The sequence below is a fragment of the Octopus bimaculoides genome, chromosome 7, assembly GCF_001194135.2.
Source record: "Octopus bimaculoides isolate UCB-OBI-ISO-001 chromosome 7, ASM119413v2, whole genome shotgun sequence".
Taxonomy (NCBI): domain Eukaryota; kingdom Metazoa; phylum Mollusca; class Cephalopoda; order Octopoda; family Octopodidae; genus Octopus; species Octopus bimaculoides.
The window spans coordinates 39459745-39472437 of record NC_068987.1 but is presented as its reverse complement, the minus strand read 5'-3'; the positions used below and the strand labels follow the sequence as shown (position 1 = coordinate 39472437).

The window sequence follows — 12693 nt, the reverse complement described above, 5'->3', positions numbered from 1 at the left end:
TGGCCGTTTTCGTGCGGGTGACACGTAAAAGCACCCACTACACTCTCTGAGTGGTTGGCGTTAGGAAGGGCATCCAGCTGTAGAAACTCTGCCAAATCAGACTGGAGCCTGGTGTTGCCATCCGGTTTCACCAGTCCTCAGTCAAATCGTCCAACCCATGCTAGCATGGAAAGCGGACGTTAAACGATGATGATGATTGCTGTCTGACTCGGTCCACAGTTAACCATCAAGAAATATGTCCCTCCAACTGTGCTCTACTGAGATGTTTCCCAGCTCATGCACACCTGGAGCAGGGTCAGTTGACTCCTATAACAGCTCCTGGCCACTTGTTGAATACTCTACCTAGTGACGTCGGAGTCAACTTCCCTGGAAAGAGACAGGGTTCTATCCATGCCTATATGATGCATGGTATGCAGTTTCCTTAGTTCCAAGTCACCTAGCTATCCCCTACTTTAAATCTTCCAGCACTGCCTACCAAGCCTTTTTCACCCTGGTTAGAATATCTGCCTTATTCCATTCTGAGGGCATAATGACCATGCTCACCTTCAAACCAAGTTTGGCTGCTAGCTCACCCAATGCTTCGCTAACATCTCTGCAGCCCCTTTTGTTTGAACCCTCCTTTCATTAGTAATCACTGATCCCACCCATCCAAGCACACTAGCCAAATCAGTTTGGATTTCAATGGAATTCAGCCCCCATCTCAGAGCCAGATTCACCCGCTTCAGTAGAGCATCCAACTCAGACATGTTGATGTGGTTGTAATCATCTGCTTTTCTGAACCAGGTTGCATCCTCCACTTTGCCACCCCTGATTTCCAGGATAGCCCCTATTGCTATGCTGCTAGCATCATACCATATGGTCTTGTTCTAGGATCTTCTGCATTATAGCCACCATCCTCTCTCCCACTTTGTCTCCTACACATCGAGAATAGTGCCCAGTTCTAGAATCTCATTTCCTCTCTGAAATATCAACACACTATTTTGTCTCTTTGTAGCTTGATCCCCAGTGCAGCTCCTCCAGCCATTGGCTCCCGTGGTTTCACAGTTAGCCTGATCTTCATTAGGTGACCTATGACCTCTGTGATAGACACTACAGTCTCGTCTACCAAGATCTCATCTGTATAGGAATTGGTGGCCTTTTTGACCTTGTCCACCTTTCCCAGGATATATTTGAGCACTGTTGTCATGATCTTTGGTGCAAAATTCAACCTGAAACTCAGTCTAGTTAACCAATATGTCTGGCCCTTATGTCTCACTAGCTGATACTTCCACAATTTCTTGCTCATGTGGAGCTGCAGATATGCTGACTTTAAGTCAACAATTATTGCAGCCCTTATCATCTGTCTCCTTTCTTGCAACATCTCTCCACTGACATCAGTTACCTCACCACCCATGTGACACAATACGTGGCCATTCAGCTCTCAAAAGTCCAGTACAGTCTGACCTTGCCCTTTGTTGGCTGCACCACTGCCATTAGTGGCAGCACTCTGCTCTTCACTTCCTTCTTCCATGGGATGAGTATATCCTCTTTGATCCATCTCTAACTTTCCTTCAAAATCAGTTCTGGCATCTCCTTTCAAGGTATGCTGATAACAGCCTGTTCCTCAGCATTGGGGGCTCCCCTTTCCAGTGCAACTCAACCATCTCCCTGGGGCTCTGCCCACTCTCTTGTTGCAGATTCACAGTGCATGATGCCCCTGCACCATCAGAAGAAACCATGTCTCCACTAACAATAATACCTCCTAGGTGGTAGATCACATCCATGCCCATCACCACATCAATTCCATCTACTACATGGTTGATCACAATTACTCACAGCCTTAGTGTTGTGCCCTGAACTGCCATCTCCACTTCACTATTGCCCTTACATCTAATTTCCCTGCAGTTGACCACCCTAACACTACTCATCCCCTTCCCCTTTTTAGTCACCTTTGGGGTAATGAGAGACATTGTATGGCCCATATCCACGAGGGCTTTGAACACCTTTCCTTTAACCAGGACTTCAACTATAGGCAGCAACTGTACAAGAGCCTCTACTTGTCCATGGGGAAGTTTGAGAGGAAGCAACTTTTTGCAGGGCCTTTTCCCTGATGAAATAGATAGAAAAATAGGAAAGTGATGACAGTGAACAAGGAACTGCACTCTAAAAGCAATATTGTGCCTAGGAACAAGGGAGGATGCAAGATCTGTATTGTCAACGAGGAAAACAGTCTGGGATGGCATGTCAAGCAGCAAATTGAACCCTTGCTTGCCACTGTTAGAAATAACAACACAATACCTACCAAAAATGTGACACACTCAAATCGAAGAGAAAGACAAGACCATCACCTAAAGGTGACTAAGGAAAAGTGATCTGAAAGGATGCACCAAGGCTTTGAAATGGTGTACCCAGGAACAAGCTCTGAAAACTAATTACACTAAGTTCCAGATAGATAAGAGAAGTGAATCGCCACTTTGTAAGATGTGTGACAGCAAAAACGAAACAATCTCACATGTTATAACAAACTAGCCCAAAAGGAATAAAAAAAAAGGAGGCATGACAACAGGATAAGTTTGTTTACTGGAGATTGTGTGAGAAGTGCATAGAAATGGTATGAACATGAACCAAAAGGTGTCATTGAAAATAATGAATCTAAGATTTTGTGACTCTCTAATGGATACCCAAAGATGAGACATTGTTGTAGTGGATAAAAAGAAAAATTAAACTAAAATTATAGATATTGCCATACCTGGGGATGCATGTGTAGTGACAAAGAGTTGGAAAAGGTGAAAAAAAAAACAAGTTACTAAGACAAAATTGTAAAAATATGGGCAATGAAGAGAGAGTAACTGTCATCTCAGTAGCTGTAGGGGCACTTGGAGCACTAACAACCAAGTCACATAAATCATAATTGACATAAGAGTAGAGCATGCTAAAAAAAAACTGCTCTATTGGGGACAGCAAAGATTCTGAAGTTGGTACTTGGGTGTTAAGTATCTTCTACAATACTTAACATCTAGGTACCAAGTTTTATAATTTGTGGAAAGAGACCTTTGACAACAAATTGCTGTCAATTCTCATAGGATTAACTGAAGTAAGTAAGATCAAGAGATGTAAGAAGTAAAATATAATAACTTTTAACAGTCACAAATTTTGTGGAACAGCACAATCAATTCTAGGACTTGAATTGTATTTATTTCATCAAACCTCACAAGGGTGAAAGTCACCGTAGCAAGGTTTGAACTTAGAACACAACTCAATACTGCAAGGTGAAGAAACTTAAGCAACATATTTATTATCTTCAATTAAATTCATATTCTTGATAAAATGCACAATCCAGCTCGTTTCTGTCTTTTTCATATTTCATCTGGTTTCTTAATATCATCTCTTTAACTGGTTTCTGTCTCCTCATTAGTCTTACATTCTTTTGCTAAAATTTCCCAGTTTTCTAAGTTCTTCCTGCAAATGAAAATGAAAGGAAAAGTAACTGAAAAATAATCATATCTTACCTAAATTCAAATACAGGTTAGACCCTGAATAATAGCATTACTCTTTCTTTTTCTTTTAAAACCAACAGACTTAAATGTTTAAATATTTGAGATGAGTTATTGCTAAGTGATTATAAGCTTTCAGACTACTTCAGACGTTAGTTTTAATGTAAATATTTTTAAATCAGCGTTTTAACTCTAAAAATGAGGTTAACAATCTGAGAATTAAGAGTGTACAAGTATTTTAAAAGAATAGAAATGGAAAGACTTGTGACTTTATATGCTTTGACCAAAGATTTTTGGCTACTGCAGGAAAGGACTTCATCTAGAGTGAAATGCAATGTTATGTGGTTTCAGCTTAAATTTACTCTAAGCTATCAGTTATTTCTAATGGCAGTCTTTCAATAATGATTTTTTTTACATATATATATATATATATATATATATATATATATATATATATATATATATATATTTACTCCTCTTTTTATCACTGTTTTCCCACATAAAGCTGCATATCATTTTCTCTCTTCTATTGCTCAATCTACTACTTGATTCTTTCTGCTAAACCCATCACTGTCATACCACCAAATAGGAGCTGATTTAGACTGCTGTAACCTGTTTAACCTATGTCCACATAGAAAAATTTATATGTGAAAATAATGTTGACAAGATCAGGAAAAAGCAGAAATAGTCAATGTTTAGTGCTTTACTGTTTCTGAGATGTTATTTCTTCTGAGATTTCATTGTAAGTCTTCAACAAATGCATTGTAGAACAAGGAAGATGGTAAGTTACTTCAATTATATCACTTTTGAGAAGAACATGAACTTCATTCATCCCATATCTCTTCCTTTAAAAATTATGGGTAGTTCATTTTTTAACATTTATCAAAACAAAATTCATCATTCAGATTTGTTAATTATGATCATTCATTATCTTAAAAACACAACACCTTTAAATGTTCATTTCTTACTGAGATAGGAAGTCAATTGTTGGTAGGAAGAGATATTGAATTGAACACATTATAATTATTGGTACTTATATTAATCAACAAAGTTGCAATCAATGTGAGGACTTCTGTCAGATTTTTTACAGAGCAAACTTTACAGAAGACAACACAAGTAAGAAACACTAAGTAAACTTTAATAAAAACCAGGATTTAATAAAATAAACTAAAAAAACAAATCTCTGCAAAAGATGTTTCTTCTAACAAGACAAATGTTAAGTGAGACATACAGTTGATTAAACTGGCTCCAATGTAACCCACTCGGCATTTCTATTTAGTTTATTTGCAGAAAGTGCATGGTTTTTGTGTTCAGCTCAAGATCACAAGATCATGAGATTGATACCTAATGGCACGTTGTCTCCTTGAGCAAGACACTTTATTTCATGTTGTTCCAGTCCACTCAGCTGACAAAATAAGTAGTATCTGTATTTCAAAAGGCCAACTTTGTCACATTCTGTATCATGCTGAATCTCCCTGAGAACTATGTTAAGGGTACTCATGTTTCTGGAGTGCTCAGCCATTTGCATGTTAATTTCATGAGCAGGCTGTTCTATTGATCAGATCAACTGGAACCCTTGTCATAACCAATGGAAAGATAGTTAGTTTGTTGCCACCAAGATATGGATTCAGAACTATTTAGTAAAATTTTCAAGAAGATTTGTCTTAGTCAGTTCTGCCAAAAACCATCTGTATGTTAGAAATGTTGTTACTTACTTAACTCCATTGACCATGGTAGTGGTTTCTGGGAGTAGATCTGACATCAGCTGATAACATGGTAAACAAATAAAAGAAAGGAATCCAACCTGAAATGAGATAGCATATTAACATTTTGTTCTCATGTTTCAAAATCTAATCTTAATAGTGCATCTGCAAGAGAAAATTCACAGCCTTTTTTGATCCAGAGAAACAACTTCACCTTTCCTTTGTAAGTTTGTGACCTGAAAATTTTTTTATATTCAATTTTCATCAGAATTTTTCCTTGGAAATTTTACTAAATCTTTTTAGGATTTTAGAAGTCTTTGGGAATTTTTCCTGTGCTTCTTTCCTTCTTTTACTCCTCTTCCCTCTTTTACTCTCTCTTTTGTTTCCCCATTAGTTCTTGCAGTCATAGGTGTCCATGTGTATGTGTATGTGCATAGGTGTGTGAGAACATGTATATACAAGTGACTAGGTGTGTGTTGACAAACGAGATAACTCTCTAGCCAAGTACTTTTTACCTTATGATTTACAATATATGGACAGATGTATCAGTGGTTTCAAAAAATCTGAGTCCAATATCAATGATTTTTTCAACTTGTCCTGATGAAATTCTAAAAAAGGGCCCATAAATTTTGTTGTCTGGTGTTTCCTAATAATTTTGTAGTGTTGATTTTAAAAATGAAATCCATTTTGCTCTATCACATAGTTTTTCAATATCATTTAAAATAAAGGCAACTACAAAAGTGAAAACAAAAGTCATGATTTAAATACGTTCAGCAAATAAAATGCATCAAACTCAAGCAGCTTCCACTATTTTCAATCCACTCAGTTTTGAATTTCTTGATGATGACAGAAATGTTCTTTATACAATTATATGTTAATAAACAATACATTTCTGTGGTCCTTGACATCACATGTCTCATATTTGTGGAATTTGTCTGCACATGTGCCCACGCTGTGCTCAATCTAGTAACTATCACTGCAAACCAGGTGAGACATGTTTTGTTGAACCTTTCAATATTTCTTATGAAAATTAATTTTTTGAATGCACCCTTAATATTTTAATTGTGAGGTCACATGGGTCAAATTCACTTTTTGTAAGCATGGTCAAAAAACTGTAGAAGGAACTTCATGGTATGTACGCTCTTTATGGAACTTTGCCATCACAAATCTGCATTTGTTTCCTTTTATAACTGTTGACAGATCTGAAAATGCTTCTCTCAGGTGATGACTGGCTTGAATATATTTTGTATTCCAGAAATATGGCCAGTTGTTAGAGAAGAAAAGGTAAAAACAACCTCAATGTCTTGTGTTATATTTCTGGATGTTACACTTTACCTAGGCAACAAAACAAAATCACAGATTTTGTGTAAAAAGCTTACCTTACATATTTTGACATGAAACTGAGTGATCAAGAGAAAGTCTGAGCACCCTGTATAGTGTGTAAAATGTGTTGAAACACTGAGACAGTAACTGTTTCAAATACTTAAGCAGAAGTTTCCAGCTTGAGAAAACTAAGATTTGTGTGTTTGCCAGATCACAGATTAGGTGGCTATTGCAGGACAAGCAGTTTTTAGTGACCATGTCTGGTGTTGCATAATGAGCATGGAATGCTTTTGCTGCTGTTGTGTCTGATCTCCTGGGAAACAGGAAACCATCAAATTATTAAGAACTTGTGCAGACACTGTTAACCAGTTTTCAAGCACTGGGCTGCAACGTGAGTGTAAAAGTGCATTTCCTGCAAAGTCAAATGGACTACTTCCCTGAAAATCATAGTGCAATAAGTGATGAGCAAGGAGAAAGATTCCACCAAGACATCAAGGTAGATGGAACACAAATATGATGGCTGACTGCTAGTCTTTGCAAAGAGACTGTTGTGATGCAAGTTATTCACGCAAAGCAGCAAAGAGGAAGTCCACTCCTTGTATCACTGAAACTCCAGTTCGACAGAAATATCTATCCTAAATGCTTGCGTTATTTTCTTATTTCAGTATTGCATTTAATGGCAAAATTGACATTTTTTAGTAAAAAAATTAATTCCTGTTTAACAAAACATTTGACATGATAGAACATTTCTGAGGGTATTTCTGAACCCAGCACCATCAAATTAAGTAGGACTAATTTCAAAAAGCAAGAAAATGTTCCCCAATATTATCAATAAAATAATAAAAGCAGCTGACCAGCCCTACTACTTACAGACAAAAGAAAGACGATTGTGCTTATTCAGAGAGTAAGGTCTAGAAAAAAAAAAACTTGACATGATATAAGAAAACTGACTGTTGCTTTGAAATCAGCATGCCAAATTTAGTCTAAATCAAGGGAAAAAGCAAACTCAACAGAAATGATTTAACCTGAGTTTCTGGTAGAATATTTCTTTTTTCTCGGTCCATCATAGGCATCGGTTCTGAACCATGAGCTTTTTCTTCATCTCCCTACAAGAAATATGATTCATTTTATAAAGGTTGTACATTGATATATTGGTACATATTGATTACAAACATCAACACAATTTCAGTGGAGGATATAATCAATTAAAATGCAAGTTTATAAACTTTTAAACCTTGACAACTTTTTAAAAGCAAATTTACACTCCCTGTCACTCCAGGAATTTGAGTTTACTCTTCTACTATAAGGGACAATTGAAATTAGTTTCTGTAAACATTATTCAGTTCAAATAACAATAACCAAAAATAGCCTTTAGTACAAAAATTTCAGTTGTAAACAGATATGAAGCTCAGTCTTCTGATTTTAAACTAGTCAGCTAGCAACCCAGACATGAATTAAATAACATTAAATTCACAAGTGTCAAATCCAAATCTTTAAATCCTGAATATTAGAAAGAAAAATGTATAATTCATGGGGTGCACACAGAACAAAATGTATCCAAACAATAATGCATCTACCTATTTTTCAGATATTTTGACAGATTTGAACATGAATGCCTGTGATTCTCAGTCATTGTAATAGACTGTGCAAAGTTCTTAAAAAGTTTAGCCCTTTTGATATCAACCCATCTGAGACTGTCCCAGGTTCTATGACAAACTTAGTATTCTAAAGTGGTCTAAATTACAATTTTCCATAAAAATTTTATGCTAATTTGTTCCTCAGCTTGATAATACTTCATTGTTTCAAAAATTAATTCAAACAAAAGCAGGATATGTTGACCAAAATATGGTAAAAAAAGGGTTAAACAACTTTTTCTAATTCTTATTCTGCCCTATAGGTAGAGAATAGAGTGTCATCTCTGTATAGGCCATCACCTATTCGCCAAAATTAGCATTTAAGTTATTATAGCAAGTATATACCAAAAAGATTGGTAAACTGTGCTGAATCACTTAATTCCATGGTAATATAGAAGTTCCTGTGTTTATCCCTATGGGTCTAAAGTTTATTATTGAATTTAATTAGTCTTTTTAGAGGCTAGTATTATGGCATCCACAATCAGATTGAGACAAGTGAGAGTTTCTCATAGAGAAAGCAAATAACTTTGTTAAGGCAGATAGGGATTATACATGAATAGTAGTTGGAAATATCTAATTGTAAAAATTTATCAAACTTCTTATCTTCCAAGTTTCTCAGTCAATCTATGTCTGTGGTATCAGACAATAAGCTAAGTGTAGTTTTAGATTTAAACATAGTAATTATTCTATCTATAAGTTTTTAACTAATTTAGATGGGCAGATAAGCCTTACTGTAGGTTTGCACTCGAACTCAGGGTTTGTGGTCCTTAAGATTTATATATGAAGCCCTAGGTGCATAGAATTCAGCCTTCTCAGCTAGACAAAGTTTATAACAATACTGAGACTTGTACAGTTGATTTGGTTCAACTTAGAGGTAGGTGTATGCTTATAGCAACTACAGAGCTCTTTGTGGATCAAGTTATAAGAGTCAATATTTATATTGTATGAATTCGCAATTTTGTGAGCATACACAAGGATCTTAGATGCATGCCTTAATTTACGTAAGAGGTTGAAACTTCTAACATTAACTCTTCCTTCCAGAATCAGCTAACAGCCTCCCAAAAGATTATTGTGATTTTCCTATATATGCAATTTGTAACTGTATTTTGTTTATTCACTCGGTTACAACTAAATGGCTGTGGGTCAATCATTATGAAATGCACATTATATAATTAATATGACAATATTATTGTTTTCATCCATCTTATGAAGCATGTTATATTTGTTGCCCACACATTATTAAAACAACTGTAAGCTGTACAATACCAACAAATCCATTCCTCATTTGTATTATTTATTTATCTGTCTGACTTTTCTTTAAGTTTAATTTTAGTTCTTCTAGAGAGAGTTCAAACCAGTTGCGGCAAAACTTTTTGAGTTAAGAAAGTTCCTGGTGTTTGTAAATATGTGGTTGAGTTGGTATATTGGTTGAACTGTCGATGCATCTATTCATGTAACAATCTCAGAAGGAGAAATTTTGGAATGTCTTACAAATCTTCAGTGTGCTACTAATAGATTGGATTTGGAGAATCTATGTTTCTTTTGCTCTTTTTGCATGAAATCGAGTATTTCTAGGTTTTTGTGCAAATTTGTTAGTACATAAACTAATGCACTTGTGATGGTAGGTACAAATGAGAATTCATAGTCAGAGTACAAGAGCTGCATTAATTTGCCCATGAACGTTCTCTTTTTCCTGGACTTTTGATTGTATATTCACATCTGCTGGGCAGCAGACTGCTACAACATGACTTTTATTCCCTGTCCCATAGAACAATATCAGATTTGTTATGTTTGCACTGAATTGATGATTTTTGTTTGTTTGTTTGTTTGTTTGTTTGTTTGTTTGTGTGTATGTATGAATGTATGTATGTATGTACAGAAAACATTTAAGTTTTATTTTGTATCTACCTAAGCAATTCTATATTTCCCTCATATATACAGTAATCACTCGCCATATCATGGTTCACCTATCACGCCCTCAGTACATTGCAGATTTTTCTGGTTAATATATGTAAATTTATATCATTGACTCCTCAGTATATCGCAGGTTTCTATGGTTGATAAGGATTTATGTTGTTTCAGATATTACTTATTTCTATGCTAAAATAAGCATTTTCATGCCTAAAAATTAATAAATTAATAAATAAAAATACCGTACAGTACTGCACTGTATAATACATTAATTAAAATGTAGTGTACTGCAGATGAGTAAACAAATAATCACACATACTGTATGGAGGACCAAACTTGGGAGGCAAGTGTGTGGTGTTGTTTTGCATTTGTGTATAAAATTGTGAATTTATTTCAAGTCCTACGATGTTGCCCAAATATTCTGCACCTTCTAAGGCTTCTGGCAGTGAACCCAAGCGCCAGAGGAAGATGCTTACAATAGCTGAGAAGGTGAGACTTCTCAACATGGAAGGGAGAAGGTATGTGGATGTAGGTTGCCATTATGGCATCAGAGAATCTACTGTTTACTGTATCAAGAAGGACGGAAAAAATATGAGAGCGATGGCAAAAGGGATTTTTAACAAGACAGCGAAAAGGATGGTAACTTCCTGCAATAAGGCCATTGTAAAGATGGAGTCTGCATTAGCCCTTTGCCTCAGTGACTGCAGGAAGAACATTGTACTGGTTACTAACACCATCTGTGAGAAGGCCAGACAGCTGTACAACAAGTTTTCTGATGGCAGTGACAACAACTCAGACGACCCTGAAACAGGACCATCTAAGGCATCTCCCACCAAACCAACTGAATTTAATGCCAGCAAGGGCTGCGTTGATAAATTTCAAAGGAGGTTCAACCCTAAGAGTATGTCCCAGCATGAAGAAGCTGCCTCTGCAGACAAATGCCGCTGAGAAGTATGTGAATGAAATGTTCAAGACTATTGTTGAGGAGGGTGGATATTTGCATGTTTTCAATATGGATGAGACTGGTCTCTTTTGGAAATGGACGCCATCACAGACTTTCATTTTGAAGGAGGAGGCTAGAGCTCCTGGATTTAAAGCATACAAAGATAGCGTCACAGTTATAATGTGTGGAATTGCTGTGGGTTAAAAGCCAGGGTTTATTTATAAGACCAAACACACAAGGGACCTCAAAAACAAAAATAAGAACTTGCTGCCAGTGCATTGGATGCACAACCAGAAGGCATGGATAATGAAACCACTGACATTGGATTGGTTTCACCAGTGTTTCATCCATGAAGTCAAGGTTTATCTCACTGTAAAAGGACTGGAATTCCGAGTGCTTCTCTTAATGGACAATGCTGGAGGTCATGCGCTTGATCTGTTGTATGAGGGCATAATAGTCAAATTCTTACTGCCAATCACTACATTACTGCTCCAGCACATGGATCAAGGCATTATTTGTGCTTTTAAGGTGCTCTATATGTGAAACTTCCTACAACACTTGGTCAAGGTTATGGACTCGGATGGTAACTTCTCACTGAAGGAGTACTGGCATGAGTATACCATTGTAATGTGTCTCCAAAATATTCAGAAGGCCAAAAAGGAGATGAAGAATGAAACTTTAAATGCCAGCTGCAAGAAATTGTGGCCAGAAGCAGTCCACGACTATAAAGGATTCTCTCTTGACAAAATCCACCACTCTGCAGAAGATAAGGCAGTGAAGATGGCAAAATTGTTAGGAGGAGATGGTTTCACTGATATGACTACTGAGGATGTTAATAATCTGATCGAGGCCCACTCAGATGCATTAATGGATGAAGATCTGAGAAAGATGAAGAAGTCAGCGAGTGAGGAGGAAGAAGAAGAACAACAAGAGGATCCAGGGAAAGAAGAAGTCGGCCTGTCACTAGAATGCCTCTCAACTCTAGAAAAAATGGCAGAAGAACTTCAGAGAATGGTGGAAGATTAAGACCTCCAGATGATTCGTGCATTGCAGTTCAGAAATGCAATTGATGGAGCCATGGAAGTTTTTAAAAATTTCCTTACAAAGAAGAAAAGGCAGCACCAGCAACTACGCATCACTATGTTCCTCACCCACAGAAAAATGAGAAGACACTGGTACTCCCAAGAGTGTGGGGAGAGTTTCATCATCATCATCATCGTTTAACATCCGCTTTCTATGCTAGCATGGGTTCGACGATTTGACTGAGGACTGGTGAAACTGGATGGCAACACCAGGCTCCAATCTAATTTGGCAGAGTTTCTACAGCTGGATGCCCTTCCTAACGCCAACCACTCAGAGAGTGTAGTGGGTGCTTTTACATGTCACCCGCACGAAGGCCAGTCAGGCGGTACTGGCAACGGCCACGCTCAAAATGGTGTATTTTATGTGCCACCCGCACAAGAGCCAGTCCAGGGGCACAGACAATGATCTCGCTCGAAAATTCTATGACAGCCAGTCAGGCGGTACTGGCAATGGCCATGCTCAAAATGGTGTATTTTATGTGGCACCCGCATAAGAGCCAGTCCAGGGGCACTGGCAACGATCTCACTCGAAAGTCCTTACATATGCCGCGGGCACAGATGCCATCACAATTTTGCTTTCGCTTGCCCCAATAAGTCTTCGCAAGCTGAGTTTTGTGTCCAATT

General features: G+C 37.1%; 1 protein-coding gene across 2 annotated transcripts in view; it reads right to left on the bottom strand.

Annotated features, from left to right (window-relative positions):
• Window positions 1–3160: 3160 nt before the first annotated feature.
• LOC106869668 (probable 3',5'-cyclic phosphodiesterase pde-5) overlaps window positions 3161–12693 on the bottom strand; it is a 332523-nt gene continuing 322990 nt past the window's right edge. The window contains exons 23-25 of one of the 2 annotated variants that reach the window (XM_052969509.1): window positions 7525–7605; window positions 5189–5277; window positions 3161–3438 (exon numbers count right to left, since the gene is read on the bottom strand). In XM_052969509.1, coding sequence (XP_052825469.1) covers window positions 3369–3438; window positions 5189–5277; window positions 7525–7605 — 240 coding nt within the window. In that variant the 3' untranslated portion in view covers window positions 3161–3368. The remainder of the gene's footprint in view (window positions 3439–5188; window positions 5278–7524; window positions 7606–12693) is intronic. The other variant, XM_052969510.1, reaches the window with a different exon arrangement.